Source organism: Schistocerca nitens, chromosome 5 (assembly GCF_023898315.1).
Source record: "Schistocerca nitens isolate TAMUIC-IGC-003100 chromosome 5, iqSchNite1.1, whole genome shotgun sequence".
Classification (NCBI taxonomy): Eukaryota; Metazoa; Arthropoda; class Insecta; order Orthoptera; family Acrididae; genus Schistocerca; species Schistocerca nitens.
Window position 1 is genome coordinate 734,700,792 of NC_064618.1, and position 22,842 is coordinate 734,723,633.

Sequence of the window (22,842 nt, forward strand, 5' to 3'; positions counted from 1 at the left end):
CAACTTCTCTGATGACATCGTTGTCTTGACTTCTACTGTGCCGGCCGGGGTAGCCGAGCGGTTCTAGGCGCTACAGTCTGGAACCGCGCGACCACTACGGTCGCAGGTTCGAATGCTGCCTCGGGCATGGATGTGTGTGATGTCGTTAGGTTTAAGTAGTTCTAAGTTCTAGGGGACTGATGACCTCAGAAGTTAAGTCCCATATTGCTCACAGCCTTTTGAACCATTTGACTTCTACTGTACTAAGCATAATACGCATGTTTTCTCGCCCTGTTCGTGACCTTTCTTTCTTGTGTTTTGTGTAAACACTACTGCCCCAGAAAAGCGTTTCCGACGATGCAGGACTGATTTTTCCAACGTATATGTCTACTGTCTCTACTGAAAGTTTGTAACCGCTGTGTTGAAAAACCATATACGTATCATTCGTGATAATAAAGTTTCTTTTATATTGATATATCTGATTTTTATTTGAACGTTAAATAAGGGAGGACATTTTGCCGCATCTTGTTCATTTTTCCGGGTACGAATGGTTTTCCTGTTAAAAAAGTCAGAATGGCCGTAACTAAAATTAAGAGGAGACTTTTGGCTCATTTGGAGATGGTTTAGAGATGTATACCATATCCGAATTTCCAATTTTTAATGTGACTTTTGTAGGAGAGACAATTTAAACTTCTGCTTCCTAAGAATAATATTGAAGAAACTGCGAAAAATACTATTTTCCAAATCTTACATATGTCAAACACGCTGCCGCGTGGTCTGTGGCGCTTTGTCACGGTTCGCGCTGCCTTCCCCGTCGGAGGTTAGAGTCCTCCCTCGGACGTGTGTGTGTGTGTGTGTGTGTGTGTGTGTGTGTGTGTGTGTATGTGTGTGTGTGTGTGTGTGTGTGTGTGTGTTTGTGTTTGTATTTGTTGTCCTTAGCGTAAGTTAGTTTAAGTTAGATTAAGTAGTGTGTAAGCCTACGGATCGATGACCTCAACAGTTTGGTCCCATAGGAACTTACCATTTACTTCAAACACGGTGAGATGCACAACTTTGGAAAGATTCGTTACCGAGTAAAGTTTCTTGGTAATCTAGGGGAAAAAGCATATTCGTGGCTAACATTACTTACTCAATTTTTCCCTTGTTAAAATAACGTGCCGTACTTTCAATATTTGGAAGTTGCACAATACCTCATGTACAAGACAAAAGTATTTCACGCATTTCAGTCTTTCTCCAGTCAAAAGCAGTTTCGCAAAATGGAAAATTTTACCTGTTTGAAACAAAACATGAACGTAACTTTGGTACTAACATTAAGAATAGATTTTTTGACACGTTCAGAGATCTGAATTTGGGAGTGTTTGCGTGACGCCTTTATGCGGCAGAGATTTCACAGCGCTGTGGCGCCTCTCTGCAGACAGTGCTTGCCCCGACGAAAATGCAGCTTTAAACCGTAAGCGTCAGATGCCAGCTAATTAAACCAAACAATAACAGACTGCTGTCAATGATACTGGATGGTCATCGTATGGATCGCTTCCGCTACACCGCATGCGGAGGGATGGATGTTACCTGTGCTTTATTCAACAACTGGATACTGTTTTTTGTTAGAGCGATCTATGATGTACGATGGTTAAAAGAGGGGCTAATTCAGGTCCAGATTCTGCACAGAATCTGATACGGACTTCCTCAGACCCTGGATCTTTCTTCAGTTTTAGCGATTTCAGTTATTTCTCAACACCACTGACACTAAATTTATATCATTTATCTTTGCAATAGTGTAAGAATTAAAACTGGGCTAGTGCTCTTGCATTTTTGTAAAGGAACATTTAGAAGCGGAGTTAAGCACCTCCACTTTTGTTTTATACCCTGTTCCTGTCTTATCCAAGAGTGTGTAAGCTGTTGGTTCCACCGACATCTTTTTGAGTTTTCTGAAATATTGCTATATGATTCCGCTCCGAAAATCATTGACCTCTTCACACCCTGCTTTCTTCACAGCTAGACGCGTTTCGTTCAAAGTGTCACTATTTAAAGCTGTGCATTCGTTTTACACGTTTTAAGTGGTAGTCGCCATTCTTTAGCAGTTCTTTCAAAGCGATTGTGTGCCATGGAGGGTTTCTCTTATCAGTAACTATTCTGCTTGGTAATATTTATCCAGTATTTGGTCAATTATGTTTCTAAACGTGAGCCACTGTTTCTCTACGTGCGTTTTCCCAGAACTAAATGTTTCGACTTGTTCTTTGATATACGACACTACAATCTCTCTCTCTAGTAGCGGAACATGCAAATATTTCTACTATTTTTAGTTACCCGTTTGTACGAGGGTTATTCTGAAAGTAAGGTCCGAATTGCCGTAGCTAATCAAATTTCTCGCAAACACTGAAACGCACATGACCACTGACTCACGGCATGACTTGCTCGTCAAACAACGCAGTCTGCGTTTGTCTTGTCGCTGTTTAAAGTGTCAGTTCAAAATGATTAAATTTACTATCGCGCCGACTACGAAATACGGTCAGTGATAAGGTTTTTGACTGCAAAGAACGTTGCAGCAACGGAAATGGGGTGTATGTATGGCCCCAATGCGATGAATGGCAGCAAAATGGGGAATGGGTGAGAACTTTAAAGGGTCCACGAGAAAACGTCCATGATGATCCGCGATCACGCAGATCACCAGTGATCTCAGAACATGCGGTCAAATCCGTGGACGAAAATATTCGTGAAGACCGACGTGCGATTTTCACTTGTTCCGCTACCTTAAGGTATTTCTCAGCGGCAGGGGCTTCGCAACAGATGACGAAGTGAATGAAGCAGTTAAAGACGGGTTATTCTCACAGGCGGCAGACGTCTATGACTTACGGGTACAAAAGCTTGTAGAACGTTGTGACAAATGTTTAACCAAATATGGAAACTATGTAGAAAAACAGAGAAGCATGTACGGAATCAAATGAACACAGTTTTGTCAAAAAATCTGCGATGGTTTCTTTTGTAAGAAGTCGGATCTTACTTTCCGAATAACCCTCATACTTTGGCAATCATTGTTACACCTGACCTTAGTCGCACAGTTCTTTTGTTGCGAACAACAGAGGAACAAAAATGTATTGGTATAAGTTCCAAATCTCTTTGCAGTGTCTAGTCAACAGGGGTCTCCAAACTTTCTAGTCCGCGGGCCACATAGACTCCTCCACGAAGTCATAAGGGCCAAGATCTACCTAGTGGGATTAAAGCACCCTAGCACTCCATGATCACCGTAATGTAAAGCTCAAGGAAAGATGAAATCGCAAAAATCTAAGATTGTGGGAATAGCTAGCACTGAAACGAACTACGATTTTTATTTAATTACATAATTTTGATTGGTGGACGCACCTGACCAAAATTCTGGCGTATTTTATTCTGGCGAATTTCACCGACAAAAATGTATGTCACTGCACATTCTTCACGAAAGCGTCCTGCAAAGTTAACGAAATCTCAAAATCATTGTTAGCAACGCTATTACTGCAATGCGTAACAGAGGTAGATTATGTCAACGCATTGTTATTTCAAGCGGTGCAACAATAAGTTTAGACAAGTTGTATTGTAGCGAGTAGCAGAGCCAGAGCATATATTTGACAGTTCTATTGCGTGATTGTGTCTATGTTGCGAGTATCTAACGAGTTTTTTTAGTGTTTTATGCGCTGTTACTAGTAGGTGAATGGTCTATCTGTTTATTGTGTATAGCCACAAGTTTAACCATGACCTTCCGCTTTGTAAAGCTAGAGCTACGACAATGTCGCGGTGTATTGGTCGCGATAGGCCTCGAAACTCAATTGTTGGCAGTATAGGTACCACCTCAAACATTTGGCGGGCCGGATACCGGGGATGTCCGGCCAGCTAACGTGGGCCGGTTTCGGCCCGCGGGCCGTAGTTTGGAGACCCCTGGTCTAGTGGATCGAGGGCACGTGCCTCTGTTCGTGGCGATCCGTCCGTCAGAAGCGGGCACTGGCAGCTCCCTTGGTACTGTTCGAACGGAGAAGGCTTGTGTGCCAGCACTGCGTTTCAACCTCTCCACTCTCTCATCATACAACGCAAATATGACAAGAGGCTAAACACACATCCTTAGCCTTTTCAGTAGACGGAGACAGGGCGCTGTAGGCTTTCAAGTACCGGTAGCAAGGTTACTGAGGGCAGCTCACCGCGCTGTGGTCATAAACCAAATAATTCCTCATTCTGTTGCTACTGATGTTCCTGCTGCTGTCGCTGCTCCTACTGCTGCAGTCATGAGAGTTTAGAAAATTGAATCGGAAAACAGAAACATAGGAAACTTGGCTGTAGTGCTCCCATCTACACATACAGTTCAGGCCATTTGGTCCTAGCTACTCTATTACATGAACAGACCGTTGGCAAAATGACCGCAAATGCAGATTGCCACACGTTAGTAATGAAGTCCGTTGTTGGGACAGGCTCTCGCTTCTGGTCCGGCTGTTAGTGGAAGAGTGACACGAGCTACTCCTTCCGTTGATTCTAGCTGCACGCTGACTGTTTTAATATGGGTGAGGGCTGATGTAGCCTACCTGGCCCTTTTTCACGTTTATTTCTGTAAGCTTTCTATAAAATATTTTCTGTATGTGAGGAAACTGAATATATAGATTTCAAAAACTTTCTCCTCTTGTAAAAAATGGCTCTGAGCACTATGGGACTCAACTGCTGTGGTCATAAGTCCCCTAGAACTTAGAACTACTTAAACCTAACTAACCTAAGGACAGCACACAACACCCAGCCATCACGAGGCAGAGAAAATCCCTGACCCCGCCGGGAATCGAACCCGGGAACCCGGGCGTGGGAAGCGAGAACGCTACCGCACGACCACGAGATGCGGGCTCTCTCCTCTTGTAAAGTGTACTTCAGATATAATGTTGAATTGCTGAGCAGTACTGTAGGTTGGCTCTGTGTTACGCATGTGAACAGTGTTGTCAAATAAAACGTTAAACTTCATGAAATGCAACATTTGAAGTAAAGAAAATCAATATAATTAAATGCCAAAAGATGCTAATTATGAACTCTGTGAAAACTATGTAACTAAAACTAAGTACCGAAGTACATAACGAACGTTGTGTGAAATGAAGTGCAATGTTTGACCAAAAATATTCACGAAAAACTTCTCCACTCTGAAGAAAATAACTGTACGAATTTACCAACACTGTTCACTGAAAATTAATGTACTTGGGAGCACGACATCTGACAACCCCAACTACACACTGTTTACTCAAGAAAGCAAGGTAAGACCTGTTCTGAAATAAAAATGACTTGCCTCTTCCTCAGAGTGCTGTTTTTGTGTCTGGAGTACTCGAAAGCAAATACAAATCAGCGGTGCAGTAGCTAAACATGTTTGTTTGTTTGTTTATTTGTCAGAAGCGATCTGTTGCTGGGTGTGGCGTAAGGTGCAATGCACACACTATAGATTATTTGAAACTATACTATGATTCATGGAGGTGGGTTTTACTCTAAAGAAAATCGTTTTTTAGAAATCAAACTCTGATTATTGACAAAGAGACTGCACAGCATAAGAACACTTAACAATTACGAAATCTCTCATCAAGAAGAAACTACAAACATACCTTCAAAATTATTCCAAAAATTACTTCCATCAGTGTAAAGAACAAGGAAATAAGTTTTCATCTCCGTACTAAAGTGTTCCAGATAGTTTCTCTCAGACTCAGTATAGCAGATCTTTTTCTGCGTAAAACTCAACTGCTCTCTTCTATACCTCAAATGAGGATGCCCAAGCACTGTACAGTTGACTGTATTCTCTACTCATGCAGTGCGCTCATTAACCTCTGTTCCAGTACAGTAAAGGTATATTATTTACAATAGCAGAAAACATATGAGAACCTTACAGTTCTGCTGTATTCTGCCTTCAATTAAAACCATACTATAACAAGCAGAAACATATAGTACTATTTCTGGACCCAGAGTGGCCCCCCCTCCTTCTTCTGGCTCTTCTGGGTGAGCAACTAAATAATATTTTTTTCTCCCAGATCGGATCCCTTCGCCTGAAAGCTTCAGAGATAGGTCATAGGAGGTTGAATTCGCCACCCTGGTCTTATATTACTCGTGAAAGTGAAAACTGGTTAATAAACAACCTTCTGAGTCTCCCACTTTCCTCACTAGTACAGTTATCTTCACAAGGATGTAAACTTACACTAATGTAGAGGAACAATCCGACTCTGCTAGTACAAAGGTTAGAACTTAATCTCTCCTCAGTACGAGTAAAAGTCCGGTAGCAAGTATTTAAACATCACAAGCATACATGAGAAAAGGGGAAATAATACAAGGAGAGTATGTAGGGCAATTTATGTTCGAGTTTAGAAGCTGACTGATCCCCCAGGCCATAAGTTTTACAAATGGACATTTTGTTATAATTAAAGATTTACAACAAAAAATCAAAATGCTACAGTTCAAATCAGTTTTCACATTAATCACAAGCGACTGCCATAAGCCCCGTAAACACGACACCGACAGCGGCGTCCCCTCGAGCAGGTACTACTGGAACAACCTTCAAACGGCAATTAGTCTAAAACAGAAACAAGATGCATTTACACTGTTGCATAAACAAAAACTTTACATATCATCATTTACTTAAATGAGATCAACGCTCAAGCGAACTTTCTTTTATTTTACTAGTAGACCCATTTTTTTTAAGGGGAAACTACCTTGGTCAGTGTTCATTAAAATAATAAAAGTACTTAATTAAAATAGTCCAAAAGGGACAACTGCACTATTAAAGATGAACACACAGTAAAATTCTACTTAAAAATTTAAGTACTGAATGATAGATCTCAAAATCCATAGCTGAACACCACAGTGCTTTTGCTTTAAGGCAATTTACAAGAGCAAAGACAATGCATCTTTAAGAAATGAACTCAAATTACACAACTCAGTTGTCGCTATTTAATCAGACGCCAATGAAAGTTACTGTTAAACAGGCATCACCCATCCCTTCCCGTGATATTACAAGAACGGATTTTGACCATAAAATTCAATTATGTTGGAACTCCTTGGCTTTGGTTCCCCTATAGCGTTCCATTTACCGTGAAGCCAGATGGAAATTTCAGACAGTGTTTCAGCATCTCCTCCTGTACCAGGGCGATCTTGTAGTTCCGACAACACAGAACAACTCTTTTCTCGGCCGCACCCACCAGGCTGTAATTTGGTGTTTACTTCCACGCTCCGTCCAACCACTGATGCGTACTTCGAGCCAAGGCACAACTCTGCTTTACTGCGAAGAGCACGCTGCAAAAAAAATGGTTCAAATGGCTCTGAGCACTATGGGACTTAACATCTATGGTCATCAGTCCCCTAGAACTTAGAACTACTTAAACCTAACTAACCTAAGGACAGCACACAACACCCAGCCATCACGAGGCAGAGAAAATCCCTGACCCCGCCGGGAATCGAACCCGGGCGTGGGAAGCGAGAACGCTACCGCACGACCACGAGATGCGGGCAGCACGCTGCAAAAAGTCGAAATGAATTCACCGCCATGACTCTTGCATCGTGGGTTATATTGGGAATCTTTCTTACAAAGTAACCTTACAGTCAAAGACCAACAGCCGACGTAATTCCCGCAATTTCACACATGCGAGCGGAAGCGAGATGCCACGAGACGGTCACTTCTAACGCTCTTGAAGGCTTCGCGCAGTCTCTCCTGCCACCTAGCGGAGAGGCAGAACACGCGCGTTAGCCGTAACCTCTCTGAAATCGATGGAGACCGTCTCAGTAGGTATATTTTAATTAAATCTCTTTCGAAATTACATGTTATATTTTGAGTAAGAAAATAATTGTTGTATTACAGACTACAGAGATGCATACATGCAAGTTTGCCCCAGACTAATGAAGAGACATGATTTTCGGAACTCGTCTCAGTAGTGAAGCCAACAGAATACCACGACTGTTCACCACGCCGCTACCGGTATAGGGGTTCCTGTACTTCGGGTAGTTAAAAACACTTAATTCTCTTAACACTGAGTTCTTTTGCCACAGATAAGAGTAGTATGAGCGACTGTCAGTAATAGTACATTACTTTCTTCTTGTCTTAAATTCAGCGTTCCAGGCGTTTCTCTGTAGAGTGCGAACCACCAGCATTATGAAAGTTTCGTCGGACTCTTATTCACAGCCGGCCGCTGTGGCCGAGCGGTTCTAGGCGCTTCAGTCCGGATCCGCGCTGCTACTACGGTCGCAGGTTCGAATCCTGCCTCGGGCATGGACGCGTGCGATGTCCTTAGGTTAGTTAGGTTTAAGTAGTTGTAAGTCTAGGGTACTGATGACCTCAGATGTTGAGTCCCATAGTGTTTAGAGCCATTTCTTGTTCACAAAGAAAAAATCTCTGCCCGTTTGTAATGATTACGTTGTGGTATTTCGTTGATAAAAGCCCACTGAATGATTCATCTGTCAGATTGCAAAGACATATAACTGAACGTTCTTCACTCATGTCATACCATGTTACTACGATGTGTGAAGCCATGGACAACGTTAGAATTGTGGTCCTTGTTGCACAGAGTAACGTACTAGTTCTTGTACCAATTAGTTCATTTAAACGCGGCCCACCTATCTACCTTTTACGCGGAGCATTCAATAATAAATGTAACACTTTTTTTCCTGGAAGCAGGATGGTTTTATTCAGGGTTAAAGTACACCATAGTTACTACTCTTTCGGCTGCAAAACCCTGTTTTTTTTATGCTTCCGGCGGAGGGCGCAAGCAATTCCGCACAAATGGTCCTTCGTTACTGTTGATGGTCTTCCATTAGGCGGCGAGTACCCAACGGCCACACACCTTTTGAGTACCCTAGCTGGTGGATGAGTGTGTCAGCACTATCAACAGAAACGTCCAGTCGGACAGCAAGGTGTATCGATCACCTAGAATGCGAGTTAAGTGTCCGCACCCTACAACACTGTAGGAATAGCAGCTGTGTGCGGCCGGCCGGCACGCAGGGGATCGGACAGACTTGCGCGACCTTGATGAGACAATGACGTACGCCTCGCTCAACGACTCAAGGTGTATACAGAGAAGTTGCAGCCTTAGAAAATTGTAGCGAAATGCAGGAAGATCTGCTGCGGATAGGTAATTGGTGCAGGGAGTGGCAACTGACCCTTAACATAGACAAATGTAATGTATTGCGAATACATGGAAAGAAGGATCCTTTATTGTATGATTATATGATAGCGGAACAAACACTGGTAGCTGTTACTGCTGTAAAATATCTGGGAGTATGTGTGCGGAACGATTTGAAGTGCCGGCCGCGGTGGTCTAGCGGTTCTGGTGCTGCAGTCCGGAACCGCGGGACTGCTACGGTCGCAGGTTCGAATCCTGCCTCGGGCATGGGTGTGTGTGATGTCCTTAGGTTAGTTAGGTTTAAGTAGTTCTAAGTTCTAGGGGACTTATGACCTAAGATGTTGAGTCCCATAGTGCTCAGAACCATTTGAACCATTCGATTTGAAGTGGAATGGTCATATAAAATTAATTGTTGGTAAGGCGGGTGCCAGGTTGAAATTCATTGGGAGAGTCCTTAGGAAATGTAGTCCATTAACAAAGGAGGTGGCTTACAAAACACTCGTTCGACCTATACTGGAGTATTGCTCATCAGTGTGGGATCCGTAGCAGGTCGGGTTGACAGAGGAGATAGAGAAGGTCAAAAGAAGAGCGGCGCGTTTCGTCACAGGATTATTTGGTAACCGTGATAGCGTTACGGAGATGTTTAGCAAACTCAAGTGGCAGACTCTGCAAGAGAGGCGCTCTGCATCGCGGTGTAGCTTGCTGTCCAGGTTTCGAGAGGGCGCGTTTCTGGATGAGGTATCGAATATATTGTTTCCCCCTACTTATACCTCCGGAGGTGATCACGAATGTAAAATTAGAGAGATTCGAGTGCGCACGGAGGCTTTTCGGCAGTCGTTCTTCCCGCGAACCATACGCGACTGGGACAAGAAAGGGAGGTAATGACAGTGGCACGTAAAGTGCCCTCCGCCACACACCGTTGGGTGGCTTGCGGAGTGTAGGTGTAGATGTAATTATTCCATAAATTAATCTTAAAGTATGATAACAGCAAGCCATGTAAATCTTCTTGGCCAGCGCTATTTCAAAGCAAAACAGGTGAACGTTACACGTTCTTGACAGTCTGTATGAAAATCCAATTTCATTGCCATGCAATGACTTCACAAATAAAATGTGTGTTCTCAGAGTGCTAGTGATGCACATTTGATGAATTCCCTTATCCTGTCAGAGACGTCCACGCTCTGTTCAAAGACTGCGTCCATAAGTCATTCAGAAATCTTTTAGTAACTACGTTTGCTCATTAACTCTGTAACCTTCGTGAAATTGTTCCATTTTATCATCACACGTTATTCTACATAGGTACTTTGAAAGCTACCGTACGGTGCGTGGCGGAGGATACTCTGTACCATACCAGTCATTTACTTTCCTGTTCCACTCGCAAATGGAGCGAGGGAAAAAGGACTGTCTTCGCCAGTCAGCTTTAGATGCCGGTTATCTAAATTTTCTAAGTAGTGTTTCTCGAAAAGAATGTCACCCTCCTTCCAGGGATTCCCATTTGAGTTTCCGAAGCATATCCGTGACATACTTGTTTTGTGAATAAAACCTCCTTTTCTTGCTGCAACTTAATTTATTTTTCCCAAATGGGTTTCGCTCGTTTCGAATTTCGCAATTTTTTTTCATGTACATAAGTAATTACTTACAGTCTGCTGTGATCTGCGTTTCCTCTCATCTGGTCTGGAGGTCGCACTACCACTTTATTTCCGACACATTGTAACCTCCCCACAAAAATTTTAAAAGTCAATAATAGTGAAATTGTAACCTCCCAGCAAGAATATGAAAGTCAATGTTAAGTGAAATGTTGTCTTCCCACAAAACTGAATAATAAAAATGAGCCAAGCGTAACCTCCTTGCAAAATTAAAGAATAATAATGGCCCAAATGTAAAGTCCCCACAAAATTGACGTTAAGATGATTGCTCATTAAACCCACAATAATGTTAATTAAATACTGAAAAGAACTGTATGTAACATCTTAACACAAATAATTAAACCTGATAAATTTTATAAGGGCAACTGCGCTGACCTTCGGCCCTGTGAAATAATTAAACCTGATAAATTCTTACCTCAGTAACACTGCATCTATATCTGCTCTTATTTTTCCGCACAGCTCCGTGCAATGCTGGCGTATATTTAATTTTGATTCTTGAAGGGAATGCATAGGAAATATTATTTAACTTGAAATGAATCTTTTTCTTTAAAAAAGTTACTTTATAGAAAAATTATTATTGGGGCATTTTTTGAACAAATTAATTACAATTAACATACGTTATTAGCTGAGTGCAATGCTGCTTCATTACCTTCTATAATAATGTACATATCGTCCACCACATTCCTGATCAGACTCGTGGGCAGAGCACACCGCGGTCGCATGCCGACTCGCCACACACAACTGTATCCGACTTCTACTACAGAGTGCAACTCGCAACTGTTCCTGCCGACTCGCTACACACAACTGTACCAGACTGCTACTACTCTCCAACTGTCGACTCGCGCGGTCAAGCGCAGACTAGCAACGATAAATAACTCTCTGGTCAGAGATTCTGTCATGTCTCGCCATCTGGTAATGATTACATATGAAACGTACGCGTTTCAACATGAGCACAATTAAATAAAGTGGTGGTGCGACCTCCAGACCAGATGAGAGGAAACGCAGATCACAGCAGACTGTAAGTAATTACTTATTTACATAAAAATCATGACGTGAACTTTTTGACAATCTAAAAGTAACAAAGCTGTATCATTATAGATCCCACTCAAGATGGCCTAGAGCAAGAAAATGGCGAAACGCGTTTGGAAAAAAAAATTAAGTTGCAGCAGGAAGAGGTGGTTTTATTTACAAAACAAGCGGAGGATGGCCACTCAAACTAATTTATCTCCGTAACAGTTGTGTGTTTTTTGAACCTACTAGTAACAAATCACTCAACTCTGAATTGCATCGATGTCTTCCTTCAATCTGACCTGGTATGGAACCCAAACACGCGAGCAGTACTCACGAATAGGTTGCAGCAGCGTCCTATGTGCGGTCTCCTTTACTAAAATTCTGCCAATAGACCGATGTCGACCATTCGCCTTCCCGGCCACAGTTCTCACAAGCTCGTTCCATTTCATATCGCTTAGCAACGTTACACCCAGACAGTTAAACGACTTGATTGTCTCAAGCAGGACAATTCTATACTGTATTCGAACATGACAGGTTTGTTCTTCCTACTCATCTTCAGTAACTTACACTTTTCTACTTTTGGAGCTAGCTACATTCATCACAACATCTAGAAATTTTGTCTAAACCATCTCGTATCCTCCCACAATCACTCAACTTCGACACCTTACCGTACACCACAGCATCATCAGCGAACAATCTCAGATTGTTACCTACACTGTACACCAACAGCGGTCCTATCACACTTCCCTGGAGCATTCCTGACGGTACCCTTTTCTCTGATGAACACCTGCCATCGAGGACAACATACAGGGTTCTATTACTTAACAAGTCTTCGATCCGCTCACATATCTGTGAACTCATCCTATATTCTCGTACCTTCGTTACCAAATGAAATGGCTTCTGTTTCAACTGTTCAAACAATTGCAAACAGCTTTCTATCATACTCCATCTTTCGGGGAAGACTTGGTCTATTTAATATTCTAATTTCACTGATGAATATAGTGAACTGCAGCAACTGTTGTAATTAATAAGGATAGTAATATTTTCTTGACAGTACCGAAGTAGAGGTTAAGGTAAAATGTTAGCAAGTAATCACGGTTATATGCAGTCTGTAGCAACGAATGAAAATTTGTAACAAGGCCTGGATTCGAACTGGGGTTTCCTGTTCACTAGGCAGATGCGCTAATCACTACGCCACCCTGGCACAGTGGCTTTGCACATCTGTGTGGACTACCCTAGCACGCCTCTCTCCTCAATCCAGAGTCCCAGTCACGTCTCAGTCCACTTGGTATTCCTTATGAATGGGAATTTGAATTGAGGTTGTGAGTTGTGCTAGGGTAGTCCGTGCAGTTGTGCCGGATCACTGTGCCAGCGTGGTGTAGTTAGTGGTTAGCGCATCTGCCTAGTGGGCTCAGATCCTCCCTTTGGTACATGTTTTCATTCGTCGCTTCAGTCTGCATATACAGGGTGTTACAAAAAGGTACGGCCAAACTTTCAGGAAACATTCCTCACACACAAAGAAAGAAAATATGTTATGTGGACATGTGTCCGGAAACGCTTACTTTCCATGTTAGAGCTCATTTTATTACTTCTCTTCAAATCACATTAATCATGGAATGGAAACCCACAGCAACAGAACGTACCAGCGTGACTTCAAACACTTTGTTACAGGAAATGATCAAAATGTCCTCCGTTAGCGAGGATACGTGCATCCACCCTCCGTCACATGGAATCCCTGATGCGCTGATGCAGCCCTGGAGAATGGCGTATTGTATCACAGCCGTTCACAATACGAGCACGAAGGGTCTCTACATTTGGTACCGGGGTTGCGTAGACAAGAGCTTTCAAATGCTCCCATAAATGAAAGTCAAGAGGTTTGAGGTCAGGAGAGCGTGGAGGCCATGGAATTGGTCCGCCTCTACCAATCCATCGGTCACCGAATCTGTTGTTGAGAAGCGTACGAACACTTCGACTGAAATGTGCAGGAGCTCCATCGTGCATGAACCACATGTTGTGTCGTACTTGTAAAGGCACATATTCTAGCAGCACAGGTAGAGTATCCCGTATGAAATCATGATAACGTGCTCCATTGAGCGTAGGCGGACGAAACTAAAATGAGCTCTAACATGGAAATTAAGCGTTTCCGGACACATGTCCACATAAAATCTTTTCTTTATTTGTGTGTGAGGAATGTTTACTGAAAGTTTAGCCGTACCTTTTTGTAACACCCTGTATACATCACAGATGTTTGCGATTTGATAAGGTCTCTGGAACCATACAGTTTCATTTGAACTAGTCATGTGTTGAATACTTTTAGATTCCTGAACCCTGGCTAATTTCGAACACATCATGATAGTTTACATTCAATGTGGATGTTTCTGCGGGTGATTAATGTTTCAGCTGCATTGCGTGGTAGAGTAACCTCGAAGGCCTGAGGTGAGATTCTAGTATAGCTGCGACGGACGCTACTGTGATGAACGACCAGAAAAATTTAATACCTTAGGAAGATGTTTATTTCGAGTGTGTGGAATACGTAATTTTGAAACTAACACTATAGGAGTTTCTAGTATAACTATGGTACTTTTTCGTCATTCCGGTATAATGTATCAAGTTTGGCGCACTACGTGCTGAAATAACTACCTATACTGGAAGCAAGAAGCTTACTAAATACGTGTAACGTAATTCTTTAGTTTTATTCAGAGTATAGCAGATCGAAGGATTGTCAAAAAATGCGTACTGTTGGGGTAATGGGCAGTAACTGCAAGCAAAGTGTGCACTATCCTCGTGTTAATCCGCGGTGAATATCAATTATTAAAGGGTGGGCAGGAAACGCTTTAAATCGGTCTTTGATTAAAGGAATAAATTTTTTAATACACATGTGAATAGTATCCTTCATTCCAATGCAAACTACTATTAGAGTATTTTTTATCTGTTTTAAACTACAAATTTTCCCTAAATTTCCTAACAGTATCGGAACTCGATCATGATTTCCTGGATATTGACCTTCAAAATCGGCATCAGTAGTCTAAATTAAAGCTGTTTGCACAAAGCCAATTATTGTTCATTTCTACGGAGCATTAACCAGTCATCTGATCGTTAAGTCATGCACTGAGGAAAACAAAAGAAATGATCGTATGACATTAATGGCCGGGAGTCGTCATCTGGGGAAGTTCCACCACCGAGGGTCAAGTCCTTGCAGTGGAGCACAGATTAGTCGAGTTGCTTGTCGCTCATGATGAAATGATAACACAACCCAGTCCACGAGCGGAGAAAATCTCCCACCCGGCGGGGAATCGAACCCGGGCCTTCTGCATGGCAGTCAGAGACGCTTACCACTCAGCTAAGTCATATTGTCACAGTTAAGAGGAGAAATGTACTTGCTAAAAACCAACTGCTTTGAATTAGTCCGCCCTTTTTTCCCAGGACAGTTACCGAGTTTTCATGCAATGAAGGCGCCTGGGTGTTAGGCTTGCCGCTAAAAGCAGAGCGGGTTGAGCTGCCTACACACCAGGCGCTTAACTGTAATACCATCCGGTATACTAAGCAAGAGCGAAGACTAGTCGTAGAGTTCTGAGGAAGTGTTTACGGAGACCAGACAGCTAAGATCATCAGTCTCCTATTCAAGCGCCCCCCTCCCCCCCCCCCCCCCCCACCCCCTAAAACGAAAGCAATGTTCCCATTCTGTCTGCATATAAAGTAAGTAAATTCTGTGTGTAAGTGTGAGAAAGTGTTGGGAATATTTGTGTATCATGCATGTGAGGCAGAACATTGGAAGCAACACGGTATACAGTTAGTGGGATTTGGGGAACCGATTAAAAACCACATCAAAGCCGGCCGAGAAGCAGGTCCCTCGGTGTCCGCCGGGCGGATTCGATGTGGAACCGGCATACCTCCCCGTCCCGGAAACGGTCGCGTTAACGCTCGCGGCTACACGGGCGGGTGCTAGTCGTAGAGCTGGTGAACGTTTACTTGTAGCAGTAGACATTACGGCCATCGTTTCTGAATACATATCCTCGTGGAGCCGGCCGCTGTGGCCGAGCGGTTCTAGGTGCTTCAGTCCGGAACAGCGCTGCTGCTACGGTCGTAGGTTCGAATCCTGCCTCGGGCATGGATGTGTGTGGTGTCCTTAAGTTAGTTAGGTTTAAGTAGTTGTAAATTCTAGGGGACTGATGACCTCAGATGTTAAGTCCCATAGTGCTCAGAACCATTTGAACCACATTCTCGTGGCTTCTTATAATTTCCTGATCACCTACCTACGAGTCGCTGTTTCGAATAATGTCGTGACGTCGCACATTCCTTCTATGCAATGCTTTTGGCGAAGAGTAACACCTAAAATATTTGTGAATTATAACTGATAATCTTCGGTTTATCTTTATGGCCACCTGACACTGAGCTTTTGTATTCGAAGCGTAATGAAGGCGCTATGATGTGATTGGCAATCCTCCCTTTTAGTGGTCAGACGTGATTGACTGGACCCTGCTCTTACGTCCCCTTGCAGTCCAACAGTGGGCCATTATCACACACTAAAGCCCCACAGATTTGGATATTACAAGACTCGACCAGCCATATAAGCAGAGACCCACCTTGGGGTACCTTCCAACCCCACTCAGGGGCTCTCTCCCATGAGTACGTGACATCTGTATCTTTCACAGACATCACTCAACGTCTGATGCCGTTCATTCGACTTATATACCCTACCAGGTCTGGTAACACCAAACACGAAAAACTCTGAAGTACTGTGGTGGCCTTTCTACCTGTCACAGAGAATTAAAACTCTATTACCATATCCACACATGCCGTGTACGGGTATGAAGTTACTTTGACATTGTCTCGTGTCTTGGTTGCCTCACTTCTTTTTGTCAGGCAGTGTATACATCTGTCACCCTACTTGGTGTGGATGGAATGTGTGGCAATCTGAAATGCCTCGAGCAATTTCAACAAATTTTGATCCACACAGGACGTAAGTGTCTGAGGTTGGGAGGGTAGAGGATCAGACCCTTGCGGTACCCGCGTTTGAAGAGGTAATGAAAACTTTGCGTGGAAAAATTAAAACTCTGAGAGTTGCCAATGACATTGCAATTCTTCTTGAGACGACAAAGGATTTGGAAGAGCAGCTGAATGGAATGTATGTCGCCTTCAAAAGAACTTATTAGATGAAAATCAACGAAAGTATATAGGAGTGAAGCTGAATTAAATCAGGCTGAAAGAATTAGATTAGGAAATGAGACACCAAAAATAGTATGAGTTTTTCTATTTCGGCAGAAAAATGACTGATGATAGAAAGGATAAAAAAACTGACGCTGGCAACAATAAGAAAAGCTTGCTGAAAAAGAGAAATTTGTAAATATGTAATATAAATTTCTTGAGAAGCCTTTCTCTGAAGCTATTTGTTCGGAACGTAACCTACTACGAAAGTGAAATGTGGACGGAAAGTAGTTCAGACAAGAAGAAAGTTTTTTAAATGTGGCGCTGCTGTACAATGCTGAAGATCAGATGAGTAGATCTAATAACTAATGAGGACATACTGTATCGAATTGGGGAAAAAGGAAATCTGATGGATCTTAACTAAAGAAGTGTGATGGGTTGAGATGGGTTGACGGGGAAAATTATGAGACATGAAGTTACCGTTAGAAAGAGTGTGTGTGTGTGTGTGTGTGTTCTGAAAAATGACTGAGCGGCAGTGGGTAAACTAATTAGGTGGCGAGAGATAATTAAAACCCCATTTTTGTGTCATCGGTACCGCAATTAATAAAAAATCCCATTTTCGAAGTAATATTTTTAAGTTAATACTTTTTAATGTAAAATTAATTTCTGGAACAGTGACTTAGGATTCCTGCATTAGAAAAATGGCTCAATAAAGGTCGAGTAAAAACACACTTCAAAATATTAGAGACACGAATTAATTAATAATTAATGAAAATTTATTTTAAAAATTTACAATTGATATCTTATGTAGAGCAGCAATGGAAAAAGATCTCGTCCGAAAGGAGAGGAGCACTTCAAAATCACACAGAGGTGACAAGTTGAAATATCGATGCTGGATTTTTGATCATAGGGAATTTTTTAGCACGTCACAAATAATATTTTAACTAGCAGAACTGCACCTATGTCTTGCGTCAATTTCATGTCTGTCTGTAGTACTGCAGACAGTTCACAGCAACACATCAGAGATGTATCCAACAGGAGTCTCAGAAGAAAGAGAGCCCGAAAGCATAAGATTAAAAAAATGGCGGTGAAAAGCTTAAGCATATCACATCCTGTGTGTATTTGGGGGATATACTAGGAAGACTTGTGAATGGGAAGCGATGTAAAATCAGTATTAAGCAAGGCGAATGGCAGAGCTAAATTTGTAGAAATAGTTATGCGAAAGTATAGTACCTATACAAGAGAAATCGCAAGCAACACGCTTGTACGAGCAGTTACGATGTACTGGTCTCTCTTTGAGCCCTTACCAAATACGCATTATAGCAGAAATGTAACACATCGGTATACCCCACATGTAAGTGTAACATTGCTGTTCAGGGCAATTAAATAGAAATCCGGGAAAAAAGGAGTTACTTTCTCAAGAAACCCGGTTGACTGAATTGCTACCACCGTATACACACTATGAGAAATGTGAATTGATGATCTTGCAGCTCTCGAAGAATGAAATTACAATGAAATCCAGACTTAGCTGGTTACAGGTGATGATAAATATGTCTCGGGCATGGATGTGTGTGATGTCCTTAGGTTAGTTAGGTTTAAGTAGTTCTGAGTTCTAGGGGCTGATGACCTCAGATGTTAAGTCCCATAGTGCTCAGAGCCATTTGAACCATTCTGATAGGCTCAAATACGTGCACCCAGAAGCGGATACTATGAAAAGCTACACACAGAATCCACAGAGACTGTTAAACTCTCCAGGAGGAGGGCGTAAAATTGAATAACTGGACGCCGGTGTTGAAGATGATGTGTACTAGTCTTCCACCAAGGGGTGATAGCAACGGCGGACGACGGCAGCCAACTGCCAATTGCGCTCGAGTATTCAAAGCATGTGACGTACGTCACTGCGCAGAAGCACGCGTAAACTGAATTTTCCTGCAGTCAGTATCGAGCTAGGATGTGAATCGGGTACTCAAAGGAACTACGGTCCCCGTTTGACAGCGTCTTCCGCAGATACGGACGAAATGTTGGGGTTTAATTTGAAATCCGTAACAATCCGGAATATTTTAGTAATTGTGACATTTCTTGGCAGTGAAAATTTACATTTTACATGAGCCTGGAACGTCGTTTAAAATCTGTTGCTCAACTAAGTTCACGTAATCTTCGTACGGCGCTCAAATAACACACAACTGTGCAGTGACGGAGAAAAATAAACGATGTTTTCAAGGAGTGGGACTTTCATCCCTGTCGACTACCGCTATTTAGTTGGCGGTATGTCTCATTAAAAGAAAAGGTGACAGGCGATCTCCTTACCACTCTTCGTCACTTCTTTTCCATGATTTCAATAATAAAGTATTACAAATGGAAACTGTATTCACTTCACAGTGTCCAAAATCTAAAATACAAAACGTGCTGTATGGCACTTAAATCTTAGCCTGCCTTTACATCACTCTGAATTTGTAGTTCTTCAAAGTCTACTTTACTACATCAGTTAATCAACATGATCCTTTTAATCGTTACAACACCATAAGCATTTAAGCCTCGTTGACCGCCCAGTGTCCTTATTCAGGGCTACACTGAACTTTCGATTCCTCTTTCTCAATCTCCTCATTTCTTCCGTCTCTGTATTTACTCCGTACGGCCAGATATTCCTAGGTCTACCTACTGAGCTCTTGCCTGATGGAACCAAATGAAATGCTACGGCTCTCATCTTTCTCTTATATGAAAAGCCAGCTCTAGTCCTCATGGCGCCAGAAACGTTGGGTTCTTAGTATAGGTGTTTGAAGTATAAAACTTTCCAGTCGATTTTGTTCAGTAGGGGAGTCCACCACAAGACCGCGGAAGATGTACCGGTAAACAGCGGTGGGGCCATTGGACTCGGTATCTTCCCCGTTAAGCTGAGCACTAATACACTAGGATAGAGCTGTCGGTGGTGTTCGTGGCCAGATGGAGGAAAGACAAATTTTGTGGTGTGGCAGTAAACATCACAATACGTAATTGCCATTTTCGTGGTGACACCACGGAGTGCGTTCCAAAGGTATTTCCGTTTCATCACGTATTCGAATTTCTTATCGTCCTATTTACGAATGAAGCGTAGAAGAATGACTGGATGTACGAGGGAGCTGTTGTTTGCTATTTTATCATCTGCTGGATTTCTTCCGGATAGATATGGGTCTGAAGAACATTCGTAAGTGCTGTTCTGAAACGCGATTCTTAAATTTTAAGTAGGTCCTCGTGAACGTCTTTCTTATTGTATGATAGTTAAGAATTTTCACTATTTCCATTACTCTCTCGCCGGTCAAACAAGCCTGTGAACATTCGAGCCGCCCTTGTTTCTAGTCATTTGACGTCCCTATTAGTACGACCTGATATAGGCCTCATCCACTTTGATACAGTTAAAGTATGGGGACATTTGTGTTTTGTATCCAATTTTTTTAGAGAGGAACTGCAGTTTCACAATATCTTACAAATGAAGCGAAACTTGCCGTTAGGTTGTTGGGTTTAAGTAGTTCTAAGTCCCATAGTGCTTAGAGCCATTTTTTGATAAAATACTTTTATGTTTCTTCAAGGTAGCAAATTTGCTTTTGTCTATATTTACAACAAGTTGCCTGTGTTTGTACCAGGTCGAAATTTTGTCGAAATCTAACTGGATATTACTGTAATTTTTCTGGATATAGGTTATTCATATATAATTGGATAAAAATACAGTTAAATCAATACAGTGAAATGAATACCCTTAGCTGCATACAGGCATTGATATACGTCAACGGGGACAGTTGAAAATGTGTGCCCCGACCAGGGCTCGAACTCGGGATCTCCTGCTTACATGGCAGACGCTCTATCCATCTGAGGCACCGAGAACACAGAGAATAGTGCGATTGTAGGGAATTACCTCTGGCACGCCTCCAGTGAGACCTACATTCCCAACTTATTGTCCCGCACTATATTCGTAGTGCTCCTGCTCGTTACACTCATTACTCGCGGCTTTACCGATTCCCGTAAGAGTTCGGGCAATGCGTGTGTATCCAGCACAGAAGAACGAGGTCAATGGCAGGTTAGCCTTAACTATATATGAAGATGGTATCTGTTCTTTCGGACATGTCTGTCTGCCTCGTGATGACTGGGTGTTGTGTGCTGTCCTTAGGTTAGTTAGGTTTAAGTAGTTCCAAGTTCTAGGGGACTGATGACCATAGATGTTAAGTCCCATAGTGCTCAGAGCCATTTGAACCACTTTTTCGGACATGTCTGAAAGAACAAATACCATATATATATATATATATATATATATATATATATATATATATATATATATATAATTGGATAGCCTGCGAGAAGTCTGAGATTGTAACTAACGTTAGCCGCTAAGTCATTGATGTATAACACGAACAGGAGAGGTTCTGTTTACAACTCCTGCGTGCGGCTGGTCCCGGCGGAGGTTCGAGTCCTCCCTCGGGCATGTGTGTGTGTGTGTTTGTCCTTAGGATAATTTAGGTTAAGTAGTGTGTAAGCTTAGGGACTGTTGACCTTAGCAGTTAAGTCCCATAAGATTTCACACCACTCCTGCGACACGCCAAATATTATTCCATTATCTGTAGAAGTCTCTCCATCCAGGGAAGCTTCAGTCCAGCCAGAAACCTGATTAGATTCCCCATGTGAACATATTTTCATTAGAAGCCGTCCATGTGGTAAGGAATCGAAAGGATTTTCGAAGGTCCAGAAACACCAAATCAACTTGCTTTCCTGTGTCAGTAGCATTGAAGATATCTGCTGAGAAGAGGGGGAGTACAGTTCCGCATCGTTGATGCTTCCTTTTTTGTAGATGGATGTGAACTCTCCTTTTTTCCAATTACGAGCAACATCTTTGTTATGAAGCACGGTAAATTAGTCAGTACTGGGATTCATTCATCCGCATACACTCTACAGAACTTGACAAGGATTCCATTTTGCGCTGGACGTCACTGGGATTTACGGATTTAAGCTGCTTTTGAGCACCACTAATATTGAAACTTCCTGGGAGATTAAAACTGTGTGCCGGACCGACACTCGAACTCGGGACCTTTGCCTTTAGCGGGCAAGTGCTCTACCAACTGAGCTACCCAAGCACGACTCACGCCCCGTCCTCACAGCTTTACTTCTGCCAGTACCTCTTCTCCTACCTTCCAAACTTTACAGAAGCTCTTCTGCGAACCTTGCAGAACTAGCACTCCTGGAAGAAAGGATATTGCGGAGACGTGGCTTAGCCACAGCCTGGGGGATGTTTCATTCTGGGGGATGTTTCATTCTGGGGGATGTTTCATTCTGGAAACGTCCCCCAGCCTGTGGCTAAGCCATGTCTCCGCAATATCCTTTCTTTCAGGAGTGCTAGTTCTGCAAGGTTCGCAGGAGAGCTTCTGTAAAGTTTGGAAGGTAGGAGGCGAGGTACTGGCAGAAGTGAACCTGTGAGGACGGAGCGTGAGTCGTGCTTGGGTAGCTCAGTTGGTAGAGCACTTGCCCGCGAGAGGCAAAGGTCCCGAGGTCGAGTATCGGTCCGGCACACAGTTTTAATCTGCCAGGAAGTTTCACATCAGCGCACACTCCGCTGCAGAGTGAAATCTCATTCTGGACCACTAACATTGTTTGCTGTGCCACTCTTTTAACAGCGGTACAGCTACTGAACGGTGGCAACATTCCTCATTTTTCCATTACGGGGAGCTGAGTAGAATATTCGAAGGACGGTACGTCGTTAAAATGGAATGTGCGAGAGTGACGCCTGGGACGTGTGTGTGTTACAGATGAGGCGGGAGGCGCCGGAGATGTTGGAGGCGGCGAGGTGGCCGGCAAGGGGAGCGGCAGCGGCAGCGGCAACGTGCGGCTGCGGCGCGAGCTGGGGCTCTTCAGCGCAGTCAGCCTCATCGTCGGCGTCATGATAGGTGAGTGTCGCTGTGCTCCCCCACTCCCCATCTAGGCTAACTTCTGGCAGACCCAGTAAATACTACAAGGAAGTATGCAAA

General features: G+C 42.9%; 1 protein-coding gene across 2 annotated transcripts in view; it reads left to right on the plus strand.

The window, feature by feature from the left end:
• LOC126260063 (b(0,+)-type amino acid transporter 1-like) overlaps window positions 1-22,842 on the plus strand; it is a 548,204-nt gene that overhangs the window by 366,450 nt on the left and 158,912 nt on the right. For both annotated transcript variants that reach the window (XM_049957257.1, XM_049957258.1), the window contains one exon: window positions 22,624-22,761. In XM_049957257.1, coding sequence (XP_049813214.1) covers window positions 22,624-22,761 — 138 coding nt within the window. The remainder of the gene's footprint in view (window positions 1-22,623; window positions 22,762-22,842) is intronic.